At 38.8% G+C, this 20,690-nt stretch overlaps 2 protein-coding genes across 2 annotated transcripts in view; both read left to right on the forward strand.

Annotated features, from left to right (window-relative positions):
- Positions 1–3,191: 3,191 nt before the first annotated feature.
- On the forward strand, positions 3,192–19,319 carry LOC139317688 (histone-lysine N-methyltransferase SETD2-like). Its single transcript, XM_070944766.1, has 3 exons — positions 3,192–3,509; positions 15,974–19,169; positions 19,300–19,319. The coding sequence occupies exons 1-3, from the start codon at positions 3,192–3,194 to the stop codon at positions 19,317–19,319; spliced, it is 3,534 nt and encodes a 1,177-aa protein (XP_070800867.1).
- Positions 19,250–20,690, forward strand: part of SETD2 (SET domain containing 2, histone lysine methyltransferase) — a 179,355-nt gene continuing 177,914 nt past the window's right edge. The window contains exon 1 of the mRNA XM_070944397.1: positions 19,250–20,358. Coding sequence (XP_070800498.1) covers positions 19,322–20,358 — 1,037 coding nt within the window. The 5' untranslated portion in view covers positions 19,250–19,321. The remainder of the gene's footprint in view (positions 20,359–20,690) is intronic.

Genomic DNA, 20,690 nt, shown 5'->3' on the forward strand with positions numbered 1-20,690 from the left:
AGACTTAACCCCTCCTTCCATGTCCCTGAACAGGATGCTTTATACAGATAGTCCTCAATGTATGCCCACAGTTGAGCCCAAATTTCCATTGCTAAGCGAGGCAGTTGTGAAGTGAGTTTTGCATCACTTTATGACTTTTGTTGTCAGTCTCTCATCCCTGCAGTTAGTCACACGGTTGTTAAGTGAATCTGGCTTCCCCGTTGACTTTGCTTGTCAGAAGGTCGCAAAAGGGAATCACATGACCCTGGCATACTGCAACCGTGATAAATACATTCCAGTTGCCAAGTGTATGCTGCAGCGGTTGTGTGAAAAACAGTCACTTTTTTCAGTGCTGTTGTAACTTTGAACGGTCACTAAACAAACTGTTGTAAATTGAGGACTACCTGTATTTGCTAAATTAATATATAACCTTAAAAATGTCACAGATATGAAAATCTATTATCAATCAACTGATTTGACGTGCCGTGTATCTGGAAGACTGTGCTTCTGTTTGTGTCACAGCCTATTTTTAATTTATTCCTCTTTTGAAATGCAACAGAACATTTAGAAAAAGAGTTTAGAAAAGAAAAAGGAGATAGTAACTCAATTTTTTCAAGAACTTTATGAGCAAGATAAAGTGACAGCCGAAGAAATAAATCAATATCTGAGTGAGGAGGGAATGTTGGCATTAACAGAGGAAGAAAAAGAGATATTAAATAGGGATATCACCATAGAAGAGCTAAAGGAAGTGATTAAGAAGCAAAAAAATAATAAAATCCCAGGGACAGATGGTTTACCAATTGAATTTTACAAAGGACTAGGAGAAACATTGAATTGGATACTACTAGAAACGTGTAACGAGGCATTGACAGAGGCAAAGCTACCAGACTCATGGAGGGAAGCATACATTTCGCTGATACCGAAGGAAGGAGCAGATATAACACAAATAAAAAATTATAGACCGATCTCTCTATTAAACACTGATTACAAAATCTTCATGAATATAATGGCAAACAGGATGAAAAAATTATTGAATCATAGAATACAACCAGATCAAAATGGGTTTTTACCAATGAGACAAAAAACAATATAAGAACAGTAATTAATGTATTAGAATATTATGAGGTAAATTCAGAGAGGGAGATAGCACTGGTGTTTCTGGATGCACAAAAAGCTTTCAATCAGGTTAATTGGCAATTTATGATTCAGCAAATAAAAAACATGAAATTCGGGGAGAAATTTGAAAAAATGATAGCCTCTATATATACGAAACAAAAAGCAAGTATATTAGTAAATGGAGACTACTAAATTCTTTGAAATAAATAAAGGAGTACGGCAGGGATGTCCACTTTCACCTTTACTTTTTATTTTAACATTGGAAAATTTACTTATAAGAATTAGGTCAAATAAAAGAATAAAAGGACTGAATGTAAAACGAGAAGAATACAAGGTCCAAGCATTTGCGGATGACCTTGTATTCTTCATAGAAGAACCATTAAAAACAGGACCAATTTTAATAAAAGAGATAGAGGAATTTGGAAAAGTAGCGGGTTTAAAAATTAACAAAGATAGGGACTTCCGGTTGGTGAGCTGCAGCGACATGGTGCTGAGTGAGTGATCGCCACTCCTCAACACCGTTTGTCACCGCGTTTTGGGGATCCCTTTGGGGGCGCGGGTCCTGGAGAGCCCCACGGACAATAGAGAGAGTCGGGTGAGCGAGAAAGTGAAGTGCAAACACTTCTCGCAAAACCGGGCGGCTCTGTCAAACCGACGCGTGTGAAGTCAGCCTTTCAATGGCTGACCCGAAGCTGTGGTAGCTGACAACCAGACGGGAAGCAAGGAAGATCGGAGGCTGCAGTGTCAAGATTGAACCGTGTCCTCCCTGCCTACGTGAGAGTGAACATCAGGAAGAGGCCGGCGGAGTCGGGCGAGAAGGGCTTAAATGGAAAAGAGCGGCGACGGAGAGTGGAGAATAGTCTGAAAGATCACGGAGCTCGACAAGCCGGCACAGAGAACAAGAAATCGAGGACGCTAAATTGCCTGCGCAAGAAGAGGATCGGTGGGCAAAGTGCAGCCATTGAAGAAGTCTGACAGAGCAAACTGAAAAGGACAGGCACAGAGACGATCTAGCTTCGAGGCTTACCATAGAGTTTTGACAGTGGCAAAGTAAACGTGGGAAGAAGAAAGGACTGGAGGAGACTGGTGGCTGAGTGAGAAAGAATACCACCCCTTTGCTTTTGGAAAAATATTGCCTGCCCCCAACTAAAACTTGGATATTTTCTCCCCCTTTTCTCTCTTTTTTCTGAAAAATCCTTCTTTAATATTTTGATCCTCTGCATATTAACACTGTTATTAACAAGAAGCGTAGATCTCTATATTAATTAATTGCTTATATACAAGATATATTCCTATAGAGTTTATTAGATTTATACCTATTTATTCAACTATTTAATTGCATTTGATTATATTTATTTACATTTACCTGTACAAATACTATTTTCATACATTGATATATTGTTATATTAGAATTACAATACCCACATATATTAACTTATTGGTAATCAGAAGTATAGAAATTTGAATTAATAACTCTTTTTAAGCAGTAATTTAGACATAAGAATTTTAGTTATAGATCATAGATTTACCTAGGAGTTATTGGGTTATTGTGATTTGAACTATTAGGTCTTGAATTAACTACTAATAAGTAGAAATAAGCTCCTATTAATCAATTACTATTTAATACACCAATTAACTATTATTATAATTACATAATTATAAGTTATAAATCAACTCTTGTTATTCACTTAAGACATTGATTGGAAGTGATGTAGATTGATAAATTGATATTGATTGTTAAGTTTATTTAAGATAGTGATTAGAAGTGATATAGATTGATAAATAGACATTGATTGATAAAAAATCTCCCCCCCATACTTTGAAGAAGTATAAAAAAAGGTGACAGCCAGTGTATGAAAATTTGGAGAAATATCGAGAAAATAATTAGAGAACAAAAAATAATCTTGAAAGAAATGACGAGCATGTCATCAACGATCCTGAAAACAGGGAAGAAGACCCCCTCAAACCCCACTATATCCATGACCTCCCCGGCTACCCAAAAATCAACGGAAGGATTACAAAAAACGGACAAGGCTATAGCAACACCAACACTACTAATAGTACAATCAACATTGACATTAATCCAAGAAACGATGATGGCCATGCAGGAAAAAATGTCCAATAACCACACCGAGCTAAAAACAGATATCCACCAACTGGACCAGAAGATGAATGAGATTCAAGTCTCAATCTCGAACAACGAACAAAGGATCCAGAAGGCGGAGCAAAAAATAGAACAAAATGAGAAGAAGCTGGACATGGTAGATCAGACGTTGACGATGCAAAATAAGGAACTAGAAGATTCATTAATACAATTAGAGATGGATAGGGCGTCGTTCTACTTGCGCTTCCAAAATGTGGAAGAAGATAAAGATGAGGATTTGGGAGAGAAGATGGCGGAACTAATTGCAGAAGTACTCCAACAAGACAAACGTGAGATTATTAGAGAACTGGACGACATCTATAGAGTCCAAACAAACTATGCGAGGAGGAATAGGCTCCCCAGAGAAGTCCACATTAGATTCGCAAGAAAAAAAGTAAAAGACATCTTATACAATATGGCGAGGGACGGACAAATAACATACAGAGGAAAAGAAGTGATAATACTAAAACAGATTCCGAGAAGAGTGAGGGAGGTGAGAAAAGGCTACAGATTTTTGGCTGTGCAATTGAACAAAAGAAATATATTATTCAGATGGCTCCTGCCAGAGGGGATGCTAATCACCTGGCAGGGGAGAAAAATAAAAATAGATAGCTTGAGCACAGCACAAGACTTTCTCGATCAGTTAAGGGGTGCAGAAGAAGAACAAAGTAGTAAGGAGGAAATAGAGGCGACAAATCTAGAAGAGGAAGAAACCGCGGAGGAGAAGAAGACCGAAGAAGAAGCCAAGGAGAAAAAAACAAGACCAGTAAGAGCCGTAAGACTAAACAAGAACTAAAACCGAGCAAGGAAAACAGGAATGAAGGATCTGAAACTAATCTCAGTAAATGTCAATGGTTTAAACGATAGTAAAAAAAGGAAATTAACACTTACAAAGCTAGCAAAACAAAATATGGATATAATCTGCCTACAGGAGGTCCATATAAAAAAGGATGAGGGCAAATGTCTGGAGTATAAAAAATATGGTAAACTATTTACCTCATTAGCAGAAAAAAGAGAGGGGTAGCAATTTATGTTAAAAAAGGAATTGAAGCAGAATTGAAATATAATGATACAAAGGGTAGAATACTTATGGTTGAAGTTACGATAGAAAACTCTAAAATGTTACTAGTGGGTGTTTATGCTCCAAATAAAAAACAAGGAGAATTTTTTCAAAAGCTACGTGAACAATTAGGGAATATGGAATATAATGAAATTTGTATGATAGGTGATTTTAATGGAATTGTAGACCCAGATAACGACCATAAAAGCAACAAAATGAACAAAAACAAAAGGGTGACTCTACCAAAAGCCTTTTTCGATTTGGTGGAGGAAATGAATTTAATTGACATATGGCGAACTTTGCACCCAAGCGAAAGACAATTTACATTCTATTCCAACTCGCAACAGTCATGGTCGAGATTAGATATGGCTTGGGTTACCAGGACGCTTGGGTTAGAAATAGAGATGGCAGAAATTAGCCCAAACATCTGGGCAGACCATAATCCCCTGGAAATAAAATGGAGAAATGTAAAGAGAAAGAAACAACAGAGATGGAGGTTCAATACAAAACTATTATGTGACAAAGAGTGTGTAGAAAAATTGAAAGGAGAAATAAAGACTTTTTTCGGAGAAAATGAGAACCAAGGGACACCCCGCGAAATAGTATGGGACACAATGAAGGCCTACCTGAGAGGGGTAATAATATCTTACACTGCATATAAAAACAAATTAAAAAGAAAATCCAGGGAAGATCTCATCAAACATCTAGATGAAGCAGAAAGGAAACTCCAGAAAATGCCTGGAGATACTGTAGCAAAAGAAAATTGGATGGTGTGGAGACATAAATTAAACATTCTAGATCAAGAAGAGCTAGCCCAAAAAATAAAAAGAACAAAACAGCACTATTTTGAGAACGCAAATAAATCGGGCAGGTGGCTGGCCTATAAATTAAAAAAGGAAAATGAAAAAGGGACAATCCAGATATTAGAAGATGCGGAGGGAAATCTCTTAAATAAAGAAGAAGATAAACTAGAAAGAGCGAGAGAGTACTATGAATCTCTATACAAAGAAGAGGAGACCTCGGAGGAAAAAATAGATCAATACTTGGCAAAGGTGGAGCTCCTGCAAATAACGGAGGAAGAGAAGGAGATGCTAAACGCTAAGATAACAACCGAAGAGTTCCAAAAAGCCCTTTCCAAACTCAAAAACAACAAATCACCTGGCCCAGACGAATTCCCAGGAGAAATATACAAAAAATTGGAAGAAATTCTACAACCCAAATTAATGGAAATTTTCAATGAGGTTTTGACGGGCTCAAAAATTCCTGACTCGTGGAGGGAAGCTCATGTTACACTGCTGCCGAAAGAAGGTGCCGACCCAAAAAAGATCCAAAATTATAGACCGATCTCGCTTCTAAACACTGACTACAAACTATTTATGTGTATAATGGCAGAAAGAACCAAAAAAATATTAAATAATTGGATTCATAAAGACCAAAATGGATTTCTCCCGGGACGACAAATTAGGGACAATTTGAGAATTGTACTAGATACTCTAGAATACTATGAAGAACACCCAGAAAAGCAGTTGGCCTTAGTTTTTTTGGATGCCCAAAAGGCATTCGACAATCTAAATTGGAATTTTATGACCAAGCAAATTAAAATAATGGGATTCGGGCAAAACTTCGAAAAAATGATAAAAACTATCTATGATAATCAGAGGGCGAGCATTCTAGTAAATGGAGACAGGACAAGAATTTTTCAAATCAAGAAAGGAGTAAGGCAAGGCTGCCCCCTGTCACCGCTATTATTCGTTTTGGCTCTGGAAGTTCTGCTATGAAACATTAGAAACAACGAGGAAATCAAAGGCCTAAGAATTAGAAAAGAGATTTATAAAACGCAAGCCTTTGCGGATGACGTGGCGCTAATATTAGAAGATCCATTAATATCTGGACAAAAAGTATTAGAGGAATTGGGTAAATATGGAGAGGTGGCAGGCTTTAAATTGAACAAATCTAAAACCAAAATACTTACTAAGAATGTAACTGAGGCGCAGAAGAAAGAGATAGAAGAAACTTTGGGCCTACAAGTTGTCCCAAAAATAAAATACTTAGGAATTTGGCTAACCAAAAGGTGTTCATCTCTAAAAGAAGATAATTATACTCCATTAATTAATAAATTAAAACAAGATCTGGATAGATGGAAAAAGATCAAATTATCACTTATAGGCAAAATTGCGGCAATTAAGATGAACATCCTCCCCAAGATCTTATTTTTATATCAAAATTTACCAGTAATTTTAGAGAATTTTTTTTTTTCAGAATTAAATAAGACCGTTAGGGAATTTGTTTGGGAGGGAAAAAAATCAAGGATCTCACTTAAAATTCTACAGGAAAAAAGGAATGTGGGAGGACTTGGACTCCCAAACTGGGAAATGTATTACAGAGCAGCAAAGCTGATATGGATAAAGGATTGGATCACCTTGGAGAATAAGAGAATCTTAGTGTTAGAAGGACACGACCTACAGAAAGGGTGGCATGCATATCTATGGGATAAAGACAATAAAAAGAAAACCTATTTCCACAGGCATAAAATCAGGGACTCCCTAATACAAACGTGGGTGGGGATTAGGCAGAGATACTATTCAAAAGTCCCAAACTGGCTTTCCACGGTAGAGGCAATGATTTACCCCAACAGGTGGGGAATGGAGAAATTGTGCAGATATAAAGACATCGTCGATGGAGGGGGAAACATTAAATCAAATGAAGCTCTGAGAGACCAAGGTATAACCTTAGATTGGTGGACTTATCTGCAAATAAAATCAAGATACCAGAAAGATAAAGATGAATATGGCTTAGAATTAGGATATAATGGATTAGACAAAATTTTGATGGGACCAGGGAAAAAAGCGTTGGCCAAGCTGTATAATTATTTATTAGATGAAGACAGAGATGAGGATATAATCAGAAACCAATTGAGAGCATGGGAGAGAAATATTGGACACAGTTTGAACTTTAATGAATGGGAAGAAGCCTGGAATAAAAATTATAAATTAACTAGAGCAGCCACGTATAAGGAAAACCATTACAAAATGCTTCATAGGTGGCATTTAGCACCTGCAAGACTAGCAAAGATGTTCCCCAATGCGCAGCCAAATTGTTGGAAATGTGGCCATGGTCATGGCACCTTCTTTCATATGTGGTGGACATGCCCCGAAGCAAAAAGGTACTGGAGCAAAATTCGGAGATGGTTGAAAGACATACTTAAAGAAGAAATCGATTTGAATCCAGAAATATTTCTCCTGGGAATGGTAAAGAAAGGGTATGGAAAGGAAAAGGTCCACCTCCTAATACACATAACTACAGCTGCCAGACTAGCATACGCTCAATACTGGAAAAAGAAAGACCTACCACCAGATGACCTTATAATTAATAAAATATTAGAGTGTGCAGAGATAAGTAAATTAACACACGAGATAAATGACGATGAAAATTCTGATTATGATACTGTGTGGGGAAGATGGTACGAATGGATAAATGATAGAATTAAGGAAGGAATAAAAGGTGCAGAAATTAATTAGAAATGTATAGTATAAATGACACCAGACACTTACTCATGTATATATGTATAAACACTGCGAATCCGATGTTAAATAGAATTGTTACTATATTTTATTTGTGTAAAAAAAATCAATAAAATTGTATTTAAAAAAATAAATAAATAAAAATTAACAAAGATAAGACTAAAATGTTAACGAAAAATATAACAGGAAAACAAATAGAAGAATTAGTTAATCAGGATTACAGGTAGTAAAAAAGGTGAAATATTTAGGTATAAATTTGACAGCCAGATGTGCAACCATAAAGGAGAACAATTATGGAACTTTAGTTCAACAAATAAAAGAAGATTTAGAAAAATGGGGGAAATTGAAATTATCACTATTAGGGAGGATTGCAGCGATAAAGATGAACGTACTGCCGAGACTCCTTTATTTATTTCAAACAACCCCGGTAAAATTGGATAAATTTTTTTAAAATAATTTGAATAGAATAACTACGAAATTTGTGTGGGAAGGGAAAAAACCAAGAATCAAATTAAGTATTTTACAAGATGATAGAACTAGAGGTGGATTTGGATTGCCAGCATGGGAAACATACTATAAAGCAACAAGTCTGACATGGATTAGAGAATGGGTGAACTTGAAAAATCAAAGACTATTAAAATTAGAAGGACATGATTTGTTGATGGGGTGACACGCCTTCTTATGGAACACCGGGAACAAAACATATAAATATTTCAGTAATCATATACTAAGAGACTCATTAATTTGTACATGGCGAGAAATTAAAAACAAACATTATATAAAAGTTCCTGGATGGTTATCCACAATGGAGGCGATAATACACCCCAACACACTAGCAATACAAAAAATGATAAGATATAAGGAAATATTGGATTCCCAGGGAGTATTAAAAACACAGGAAGAACTTAGAGAACAAGGAATACTGATAGACTGGTGGCCCTATTTACAGATAAAAATAAGATACAAAAAGGATCAAGAGGAAGGAGGAATTGAACTAAAACCGAACCGATTAGATAAACTTTTAGAAGCCAAGGAAGAAAAATTAATTTCAAAAATTTATAAATACTTATTGGAACTCGACCTAGCAGAGGAATTAGTAAAAGGACAAATGATAGCATGGGCAAGAAACATTGGACATAACATACAATTGGAGGACTGGGAAAAAGTATGGGAAACTAATTATATCATGACAAAATCAGCAGTTTATAGAGAGAATCAGTATAAAATGTGGTATAGATGGTATCTGGCCCCTTCAAGATTAGCGAAGATGTATCCGAATTTAAACCCAACCTGCTGGAAATGCAAACAGGCACAGGACACTTTCTTTTATGTCTGGTGGCTTTGCCCAAAAATTAGGAAATACTGGGGAAAAAATAAAAACTTTGTTGAGGGTAAACTGCCCTCTGCAGAGTAGAGCGACGGACCAGACAGCGTTGCAACACAGATACTCTCAGACTCTGAACGTTGTTAGAAAAATAAATAGTCTTTACTTGTTGTAAAACAAACAAACTTGGCTTCTCATAAACAAAGATAACACTTTCAATACAAAACAAAGTTTGCTTACAGTTCTAGTTCCGTAACACCGTCACAGTATCTTTAGCAGTAATATAACGAGCAGGAGTGAAAAGGAGTAAATGAACTTCCTGCCTTCCTTTTATTTCTGTTTTAACCACTTAATCAATTAGTCATCTTGTAGCAGTTAAAGTTACAGTACATATTATCTACCCAACCGTAGGATAAGGATCCAACAAACTTGGCTAACAGAAATAACAGCAGAGGAAATAGAGTTGAAACCAGAAATTTTTCTATTAGGCAGGATCAAAGAAAACCATAGGAAAGAAACAAAATATTTAATATTACATATAATTATGGCAGTCAGATTGGCACTAGCGCAATATTGCAAAATGGATCAATTGCCAATGGATCAACTAATAATCCAAAAAATTTACAATTGTGCGGAGATGGATAAATTAACATTTGAGTTAAAAGACAAGGCAGACTCAAAATATTACACGGTATGGAATAGATGGTACGATTGGATAATTCAAAAGAAAGGGACTTCCGGTGGCACCGTAGGCGCCGAAGACGCTCCTTTTGCGAGAGCCAGCCCCACGATCGCGTAAAGCCGCTAGAACAGCGCAAATCAGCTGTCTAGCGGCTTGAAAACTTTCTCCCCGGGAAAAGGGGAGGAAGAGAGCAGACGGGTGCAGGTAGAGCTCCCCAAGAAGCCCCAGGAACAATTCTGGGGCTCGAACGGTGAGAGCTCCCTGGAAGCCCGACAGAGCTCTGGATCCGGGATGTTTCTGCTTTAAGCAGAAGAAGATGCCGTGACCACCCCTGCAAACAACGCTTGGAATAAAACATCATTCGGAAGCAGGCTGAGCAAACTCAGGAGAGATCAGATTTGCAAGTACTAAACTTTAACTCCAAATTTGTATTACTTCCTTCTGATTTACTAAGGGGAGAAAGTGAAACCAAGATGAAGATTGAGCTTTAATGGGGCATGAAAGTGAAAGTTAAAAAGGAAAGTTTCTTGAGCCTGGCAAGATTCGAACTTACTTTAATTGCAGACAGCTGGTGTTAAATTACAGTGCTTAGTCTGCAGAGCTATCCAGGCTCCTTTTACAACAAGGAGAATACGTAATGAAATTCTACAAGTCACTTTTAAAAATAAACTTCAAGTGCAGGGGCAGGAGGTTTTAATACTGAAAGAAATCCCCCTCAAAATGTTGAGAGCCAGAAGGGATTATGCCTTTCTGGTGGAAGAACTGAGAAACCGTCAGATACAGTACAGATGGGAGGTTCCAGCTGGACTAGTGGTGAACTATTCAGGAGAGAGATATCGTCTTAACTCAGTGTGGAAGGCAAGAGATTTTTACACCAACGTACTAAAGTCTGGATGCCCACAGTCCCCAGAAGCTAGAAGGAAGACGGAAGCAGAGGGGGCAAGAAAGGGGGAGAAGGAAGAATTGTTGGCACAGGCCCAAAGGGGAGTTTTGATTACTCAAGAAGATTTAACACAACTTTCGACTACTGTTCAAGCCTTGGAGATAGAAGAACCTAAGGATCAAAGACAGACCCGAGCGGCAGCCAAGCGTCAAGAAGAATTAAGAGTGCAGCAACTTCAGATGATTCAAGAAACTACAAAATCAGAAGCAGTGGGAGGAGCAAGGCCAAAAAGCAAAATGCATGGAGATTTCCAGCAGATGCTCCAAAAGCTTCAGGGGGCCAAGAATGGCAACTAGATTTTTGACTTGGAATGTTAATGGCCTAAATTCACAACAAAAGAGGAGAAAAATATTTCATTATTTGAAACAGTTTAAAAATGATGTAATCTGTTTACAAGAGACTCATATTAGAAGCAAAGATCAAAAATATTTAATAAATGCAAGGTTAGGTATACATTTTGTAGCATCTGCTCCCGAGAAGAAGAATGGTATATACCTAAAAAAAGACTTAATTGCCAAACTAATTGAAGCAGATGATCAAGGAAGATTCATAGCAATTGAACTTTTAATAAAAGGAGAAAAAATACTTTTAATTGGAGTCTATGCACCGAACCAACAACAGGAAAAATTTTATAAGCTTTTACATTCCAAGTTACTACAATGGGATTATAAATCATGCATCTTATTGGGCGATTGGAATGGTGTTTTGGACACTAAAAATATAAGAAGGGGCTCTTGCAAAGTATCTCAACGCGTGCCAGATTGCCAAAGTCTTTTTTTGAAATGATGGATGATATGGAGTTGAGAGATATCTGGCGAGAGAGGAACTCTGAAGAAAAAGACTTTACTGTTCTGTCCCCGTCCCACACACACACACCCACAGACGGCCCGGAGTTAATAAACCACACGACAAAGTCTTTGAAGATAAAGCTGGCAGCAACCCAGTGGCTAGCTGCCAATTCAGACTTTACTCACACAAAACAAAGATTAGACTGCAAGCATTCCGATAAAGCAGGCAAAGTTTCAGCAATACAAGGATTAGTCCAAATGCAGTCTGACAAGGCAGGCAGAAGTCCAGTAACGCAGAGATCATGAATTATTTCTAGTTTTTGCTCGTCACAAACTGAACCGGCCACCACACCCACATTTATACCCTGTGGGGTGTGGTCCAGTGACTCAGCTAATCTCTGGCACGCCTTCCCCTCTGCTGCACACGCTTCTCCCTGCGCCGCTGTCGAGGATCCAGCCAGCACTTATCTCCTTCGTCGCTGTCCACCTGTGGCTGCGGGGACGTGCTTGGCTCTGGGCCTATCTCTTGGCCTTCAGTGTCCTCCGGAGGCATTGCCAGAGAGGAGGGTCCTGGAGAGGGAGGCCTTGCCAACTCCTCCCCCTCACTCTCAGAGTCTGCATCTGTCGATAGCCCAGGCTCAGGCAATGGAGCCACAACATTTACCTTTTTTTCCGATACACATCAATCTTTCTGTAGGATTGATTTCATATTAATTAATGATCTTTTTTCTAGGGTGAAGAAGACGAAGATCTGCCCAAGAGTTTTAATGGATCACAGTCCAGTTTGGATGGAATTAGAGTATGGAATGGGATTTAAGAGGTCTTGGAGATTAAATGAAAATCTGTTTAGATATGAGGAAAATGTAAAAGAATGTAAAAAATTTATGAAAGAATTTTTCAGTATAAATATGCATAAGGGTACATCTATGGAAATGGTTTGGGATGCAAGTAAAGCATACATGAGAGGTATCTTGATATATTTGAATAATAAACATAGACGTAAACAGGAAAGAAAAAGGAAGGACTTAGAAGAGGAAATTAAAAAAAAAGAACAGGCTTTGATATTGAATCCAGCAGACAAGAAAATAAAAGAGGCAATTAACTTACTGCGAGGGCAATTTAATATGCTAATGGCAGATCAAGTCGCAACTAATTTGCAACATGCTAAACATAATACTTTTTGCAATGCTAATAAACCAGGGAGATGGTTAGCATATTTGTTAAGGAAAAAACAAAAGTCACGGGCCATAGAGAAAATAGAATATAAAGGTAAAGAGGTTTATCACCAAAATATGATTAAAAAAGCATTTTTAGAATTTTATACGAGGTTGTATGCTAGTGATAAAATTCAAAGTATAGATATAGATAGATACTTACAAAAAGAGAATATCCCTATAATTACAAAAGAGCAAAGGGAGGGTCTAAATCAACCAATAACTTCCGAGGAGATTATGTTTGCAATTAAGCAGTTGAAAGTGGGTAAAGCCCCTGGGACGGATGGTTTGACGGCTGCTTATTATAAACACTTGCAGTTAGAAATGGTGGGACCACTCAAAGAGTTATTTACCAACATACAGTCTGGAGGAGATGTACCCCCATCCTGGAGGACAGCTTTTATTTCTCTGATTCCAAAGGAGGAGCAAGACCACACTCAGCCAAAAAATTATAGGCCTATATCACTTTTAAATACAGATTACAAGATTTTTGCTAAAATACTAGCAAATAGGTTAATGACAGTCATGCAACAAATGATTCATAATGATCAAACTGGTTTTATAAATGGTAGACAAATGAAGAGTAATGTAAGGCAAGTTGTTAACCTATTGGAGTATTTGGGGAAGAACAACCAAATCCCTGCGGTGCTGATATTTCTTGATGCGGAGAAAGCATTTGATCAATTGAATTGGCATTTCTTATTGAAAATAATAGAAAAGATGCAGTTTGGAGAATATTTTATACAATCTATTAAGGCAATATATCAGAAACAAACAGCGCAAATAATAATTAATGGTAGTTTAACAGATACTTTTAACATAGAAAAAGGAACGAGACAAGGATGTCCTTTGTCTCCATTATTGTTTAACTTGACCTTGGAATTTTTGTTGAATAAGTTACGTGGGTCGGATAAAATAAATGGAATTAAAATTAGGCAGTATGACTACAGATTACGAGTATTCGCAGACGACTTGGTTGTTATTTTAACCCAACCATTACAGTCGGTTGTAGGTTTAATGGATATAATTAATCAATATGGACAAGTATCTGGATTTAAAATAAATGCAGGGAAAACGAAGATAATAACTAAAAACATGACTGCAAATCAAAAAGATGAGTTAGAAAGACTTAACAGGATTTGAAATAGTAAAAAAAGTTAAGTATTTAGGGGTTTATATTATGACATCAAATGCGAAATTATTTAAGCATAATTATGATCCGTTGTGGCAAAAAATACAGAGAGAGATGGAAAATTGGAAAAAAATACAATTATCTTTGTTAGGAAGAATAGCAGCAGTAAAAATGAATGTTTTGCCTAAGTTTTTGTTTCTTTTTCAAATGATACCAATACTTAAAAAAGATGAAAATTTGAAGATATGGCAGAAGGGTATTAATAATTTTGTCTGGGCAGGGAAGAGACCGAGAATAAAACAAAAAATAATGCAGGATATACGTGAAAGAGAAGGTCTCAAAATGCCCAATTTAAGATTATATTATGAGGCAGCTGTTGTGTTAGCAATTAGTGACTGGATGAATTTAACAGAAGAAAGAATATTGAATATTGAGGGATATGATTTGGTTTACGGTTGGCATGCTTATTTATTATATGATAAGAAAGTGGACAAGACTTTTAAAAGTCATATATTAAGAAATGCTTTACTGCGTGTCTGGAAAAAGTATCAGTATAAATTAAACTATAAGTTACCAATGTGGGCAATACCCAGACACGCAATAGAGAATATAAATGTAGAGCAAAAACAAGATGTGTTTACTTATAAAGAGCTTCTTAATAAGGAAGGAGGTATACTACAACTAAAATCTTTGAATCAATTAAGAGAAGAAAGGATAATTCAAACATGGTTTCAGTATGGACAGCTGCAAGCTAGATGGAGAGAAGATTAGAAAATTGGTATCTCGCAAAATAAGGAGAACTTGGTAAAACAAATTAGAGACCAAAGTCAAATGCATATAAAAAGGTTGTATAATGCATTGGTAGAAATAGATTCAGAAACAGAGCTAGTTAAGGATTGTATGATAAAATGGGCACAAAATATTGAAGAACCAATAATGATGGAAACGTGGGAAAAAATATGGATTAGAAATGTAAAGTTTACATAAGTCCAAAACTTAAGAGAGAATTTTTATAAAATGTTTTATAGATGGCATCTAGATCCTAAAAAGCTAGCCTGTATGTATCCAAGTTTGCAACCTAAGTGTTGGAGATGTGAATGTGATGATGCCACGTATTATCATATATGGTGGACATGTAAAAAAATTAAGGCATTTTGGATAAAAATATGGTGGATCATTCAAAACATTCTCAAAAAGAAGATAAAATTTACTCCACAGTTCTTTTTGTTAGGTATAATTACAGATTGTACGTTCATAGAGACTAAATTGATTTTAAATTTAATAACAGTAGCCAGACTTTTGGTGGCGCAGTATTGGAAGAAGGAAGACTTACCTACTATTGAAGAATGGACATTAAAAGTAGTGAATTTAGCAGAGATGGCAAAAATTTCAGCATACTTGAAGGACCATTCAAATGAAAGATATATATCGGAATGGAGAAGATGGATTGACTACATTCAAAACAAATATCGGACTAAAAAGTTTCAAATAGCTTATGAATGAAACCAACATTTTCTTTTTGAATTATGTTTTGTTAGTTGAAAGGGGAGTTAAAGAGCAAGAGGGAGTATGGAGGCTAAAGAAAGTTAGCATATTTTAGTTTATGTTTGTTAAATGTTATACCCTGTATTTGCTCTGGGAAGTCCAGGGTGGGTGGGTGGGGGGAGGGGGGTTGGAGGGAGAGGGGGGACGAGGGATGGGGGGTGGGTGGAGATGGGAAGGGGGGGAGGAGGGATGGGAAAAAATTGTTGTAATATTTGATAAAACTTTTTAATAAAAAAAAAAGAATAAATGTAAAATTCTGTAAGACAATAAAATTAACAAACACGCACCCTCAATAAGATAAAGGACGTGATAAAGTGACAAGTCACTTTCTACATCTTTTTTCTTTTTTTTTGTTTTCTTTTTCATCTTTAGTTGTGAGTAAGTAATGTTGTGTGGATTAATATAAATGTATTTTGTATGTACTCGATATGACATTTTATCTTTTTTATGTTTAATAAAGTTTGTTTTAAAAAAAATGCAACAAACAAAACCATCAGCTCTGACATGCTCCTGTTTTGTATTGTAGGGCAAGAGCAAAAATGTCCAGAAATCCGACTTCGTCAAAGGCTCCATCTTCAAAGGAGTGGCCTCAAGCCGTTTCTTACCCAAAGGCACCCGGACAAAAGTGAATCTGGAGGAACAAGGGAGGCAGAAAGTGTCCTTCAGCTTCAGCCTCACGAAGAAGACGTTGCCAAACCGGTTTTTGGCTGCCCTAGGAAACGAGAAGCCAAGCAAAACCCCAAGCACGTCACCTGCACCCCTTCCAAGTGACTTTGCTTCTAAGGTGAAAACAGAACTCTGTGATCCTTTGGGAGCCTCCAAGGAATTTTCACCCCCAAAGCTGAAGGCAGAACTGGGAAAGGTTCATTTTAAGAAACATTTGCTAAATGTTACCACGAAACCTTGCCCGGTTTCTGTGGTGTCACCGGTTCCAGTAGCTGCGCCACTGCCTGCTACAGCAGAATTGTGGGAGATGCCATCATCCCCTTTTCCCCCATCACCTCCTCCTCCTCCGCAGATAAAACCAGTTTCCACACCAATGCTGATTCCAGCAGGTGCACCCCAAAGTGCAATACCAACACCTATCGCCCCTCTATTGATATCCCTTGTAGAAACCATTGTTCGACCGACAAAAGAACCACCGCCCAACCCACCACAGGAGACTTTGGAACTACAAAATGCTGTGCTGGGGGACTCTGAAGAACATTTGGCTCCAGGTGTATCTGAGGAAGCCAAACCAGCATTGGTGAAAAGACATTCCCATATTGGGAAGGAGGAAGAAATTCCTGATAACTCCAAGGGTGTTCCAAGTTCAAAGAAGCCAAGGAGGAAGGTCTCATTGTCAGAGGGTATGTTGCCCAGTTCTGAGTCTGATGAAAATTTGGTGAAGACCTCAAGTCAGCGGTCCCACAAAATCAAAGCAACAGTCAACTCAGAGAAGGAAAAGGATTCGTGGAAAAGCTCTGCAGCTTCAAAAACGGAAGAACACTCAAAGGTCTCTTCACGGTCTAGATTGGAAAGGGAGGAAAAATATTCCAGCTATTCTCGATCAGAGAGAGATTCAAGATACTCCTCATCACGGTCCAGATCGGAGAGAGAGAGGAGGCAAAGCCATTCCCGTTCTAGATCTGAAAGGGGTTCTAGAACAAGCTCGTCTTATTCTAGATCCGAGCGGTCCCATTACTACGATTCTGACTGGAGATACCACAGGAGCTCACCGTATAGAGAGAAGACACGGTATTCCTGTTCTTACATGGACATCCGGGTGAGAGAAAGTTCCGATTCAGAAGAAGAGTGTCGGAGGATCCATTCTAAATCGTCTACAGATTCACGGCATACATCTTCTCATTCCTCGTCTTACAGAGATTCCAGGGCCTCGTTTTCTTACTCAAAGTCGGAGAGGGAAAGCAGCAAAACAGATTCCGCTTATCCTGACATGGCAAGAAGAGGAAAACAGGCCAAGTCAGACAGAGAAAAACGAAGGACTTCTGAAAGTAATGTGTCAAAATGGTGCTCGCTCGTCAACGAGCTGCGACATCGACGGGACACCTCCCATTCCAAAGCAGAAGACAACGGGAATTCATCCCAATGCAAGCCCGCCTCTTCCAAGACAACTGCGCCCAAGTCGGATAAATTTAAAAGTTCTTTCTGTTGTACAGAATCTGAGGACATCAAAGATCAGTCTAATTGTGTAGATTCGGAGACTTCTGTTGTATCAGGCTGTGAAATGAAAACTGCTCTTATGCAGAAGCCAGAAACAGAAAGGACTGTTTCTCCATTAAGTCAGTTCAGTGACTCACTGACTTTCAGAAAGCTAGACGAATCAAAAACGGTTTCTCCTCTTTCTAAGACAAATGAACTTGCAGGAATTGATAGCCATATCAGTATTAAGGACATGGGACCTTTAGGTAAAGTAAGACAACATTTAAGGACATCATTTCCAGTAGAACTGGATATAAATGGGTCCCCAGAAGGGAGGAACAATTATACAGCGTTGTCCTCTTCCTCTGAAGTAGAACAGATTGACATGTCTTCTGATGATAAGTTAGATAGAGCTGAACTACCACATCAAGCCAAAAGTCCTAAACTGCCATCAAATGGTCTTCAAGCTACATCTCTACCCAAAGGACACAATCCAGACGAGTCTCTTATTTTTTCTGATGAATCCAACCTTCATTTCCTGAAAGAAAAAATGGAAGTTTCAACTCCTCCTGCGTCCAAATATCTGTCGTATTTTACTAAGCATGTAAATCACTCTAAAACCTTGTCTAAAGAAGGGAGTGATCCAACAGATTCCTCTTGTAAAACCAAAGATCCTGCCCCTTGCTACTTGCCAGATGACGCCTCTGTTTCTTTGTGTTATTCGGAAATTGAAATTGAAGTGGAGCCTTCAGACACAAGAGCTGCTCAAGCTCGTATGGGCGTTCACGCAGAGATCCACGCTCAAACATTCACGATAGCTAACATAGAGTATCAAAATCCATCCCAATTGGCTCAGGAAAATGAGAAATGCACAGGTTTCAATTCAGTGGAGTGCACGCCAGTCAGAGATTTTACAACAGAAGAATATTTTGTGGAAGTAGACAATCAGCATGTTGTACAGCAACCACCAGATTCTGAAAATATGCTCCATCTGGAGACACCCATCCAACAGAAGGCTAAAGAAGTTTTAATGTGTCCTGAAGTTGCCCTTGAGTTAGATATCCTGCCCACAGATTCCACTGTCCAAAAAGCAAAATCTCCTTTGAAAAATGAGCATTGTTATTATTTAGAGATACCGGTGAAGGAAGCTGAGAAGGAAGAACTTGAGGAGAAAGATGCAGTTATCTTTGATGAAAGGATGATGTCTGACTTGGACAAACCAGCTCCTGCAGTTTTGGTGATCAAGGACAAAGAGGACTCTGTGGTGGAATCCGCCTTTTCAGACATGTTGTTTCCTTGTCATATTGTTGTCACCGTAGAAGAAATTGAAACCATAGAAGAAGAGCCCAGATATGGTAGCAGCAGCAATACTCCAGAAATCTCTTCTGTCCACAACGAAGATTATTCTGATACTGCCGAAACTGCAAGCGAGCATCCAAGCGATGAGAGCGAGACCGAGGGCTCAGATTCAGACGACGGCAGCATTCCCAGGAACCGTCTTCAATCTGTGGTGGTCATTCCAAAGAATTCTACTCTAACCCTGGAAGAGAGCAGCTCGTGTTCCTCATGGAACAGCCAAAGTAATCAATGTTATTTGGATCACTGGGAAGACAGCCACCTTGAGTCCACCAAGCTGTTCTGCAAAGATGTGCCGGATAGCTTGGAATTGAATAACAACCTGCCAAATGAAACCAGAGCTTTGCCTTCTAGAGAGTCAGAGAGAAGTTTAGCAATGTCGACAGAGCTCAAGAGAACCGATGTGTCGGGGGGACCTCAGCTGGAGGCTTCCCAGCCTCAGAGCGATGATGTTGATAGCACCAGCCACTCCAAGCCAGCCGCCGATTCTTTCCATAAGCCAGACAAGAGAATCGTCCACAACGAGACAACCTTGGTCACTTGGTCAGTCAGCATGTCACAAAGAAAAGAACTGCACTGCCTTTCAAGCTTTGAAATGTCCAACACAATGTCCAGGTCACAGGCAGGCCTTTCCAAATCAGACAAGGGGCAAGGGAGGTCTGCTTTTGCATGTCTCTCCAACCCCACCAATTTCTTGCGGGAAGATGGCTTTCATTTGATGGAGGACTTGGGGAGCTTGGGGTGGGATTTCTCCCAACTGGAGAAGCCCAGCAGCACATATCAACAACCTGACAGTAGCTATGGAGTTTTCCCAGGTTATGTTTATCCCCCACTGCCAGGCCCATATGTGGAGTCTCACAACTACTGGCCTGACAATGGCTACTGGGATCCAAGGCTGACCAACCGACCTTCTGCAATTAGTATCCAAGGGCAGTTCCCTGATTCACTCACTGAAGATCACGAGGAATACAAAGAAGTGGATCGATGGGTGGAAGAAAGCCAGCTCTATTTCCCTGACCAGTCGGTGAAGTTCCAGGCACAGGACCCCAGGGAAAAGGTGTCAGTACAGGCCTATGAGATCAGCAGCAACTCGGCTAAAGACCTGACAGGGCGAGAAAGAGAACAAGGGACGAAGGCAGTGGAAAGAAACGACATGAAAGAACGGGGGCCACTGAAGAAAAGGATAACTGACTTGGGGAGCGATTCAGAGAGCGATGGGGGCTCCCAGGAAAGGAAGAAGCTCAAAACAGAGAGTGAGCCGTTGACCATCCTGCCCCAGGGTTCCCCAGTGGATCGTCCGTTGTGTTTCATGGAAGATTTCCGGGACCCCCAGCATTGGAAGGAGTATGCCAAGCAAGGGAAAATGCCCTGTTACTTTGACCTCATTGAAGAAAACATGTATTTGACAGAAAGGTAATTTTATTTATTTATTTATTTATTTTATTTAGTTATTTCTGCCTGCCTGCCTGCCTGCCCCTCCTTTATTATTTTTACAAATATCTCAAGGTGGCAAACATGTCCACCACAACTTCCTCCTCCTATTTTCCCCACAGCAATAAGAGGTGGGTTGGGCTGATAGAGAGTGATTGGCCAAAGTCACCCAGTCACCTTTCCTGCCTAAGGTGAGACTAGAACTCACCATCTCTCGATGATTTGCCCAAAATTCTCAGCTGGTTTTTGTGCCTAAGGCGGAACTAGAACTCACCGTCTCCTGGTGATTGTTCCAAAGTCACCCAGCCAGCTTT

Source organism: Pituophis catenifer, unplaced genomic scaffold (genome assembly GCF_029215685.1).
Source record: "Pituophis catenifer annectens isolate HBS135680 unplaced genomic scaffold, rPitCat1.0.hap2 SCAF_5, whole genome shotgun sequence".
Lineage (NCBI taxonomy): Eukaryota > Metazoa > Chordata > Lepidosauria > Squamata > Colubridae > Pituophis > Pituophis catenifer.

What these genes read in the sequence shown, in the direction of transcription:
- LOC139317688 (XM_070944766.1), top strand. Translation starts at nt 3,192, where the DNA reads ATGGCCATGCAGGAAAAAATGTCCAATAACCACACCGAGCTAAAAACA. An exon ending in TGGCGGAACTAATTGCAGAA is followed by an intron (nt 3,510 to 15,973) that starts GTACTCCAACAA and finishes TTTGTATTGTAG; the next exon opens with GGCAAGAGCAAAAATGTCCA. An exon ending in TTCCTCATGGAACAGCCAAA is followed by an intron (nt 19,170 to 19,299) that starts GTAATCAATGTT and finishes TTTGCCTTCTAG; the next exon opens with AGAGTCAGAGAGAAGTTTAG.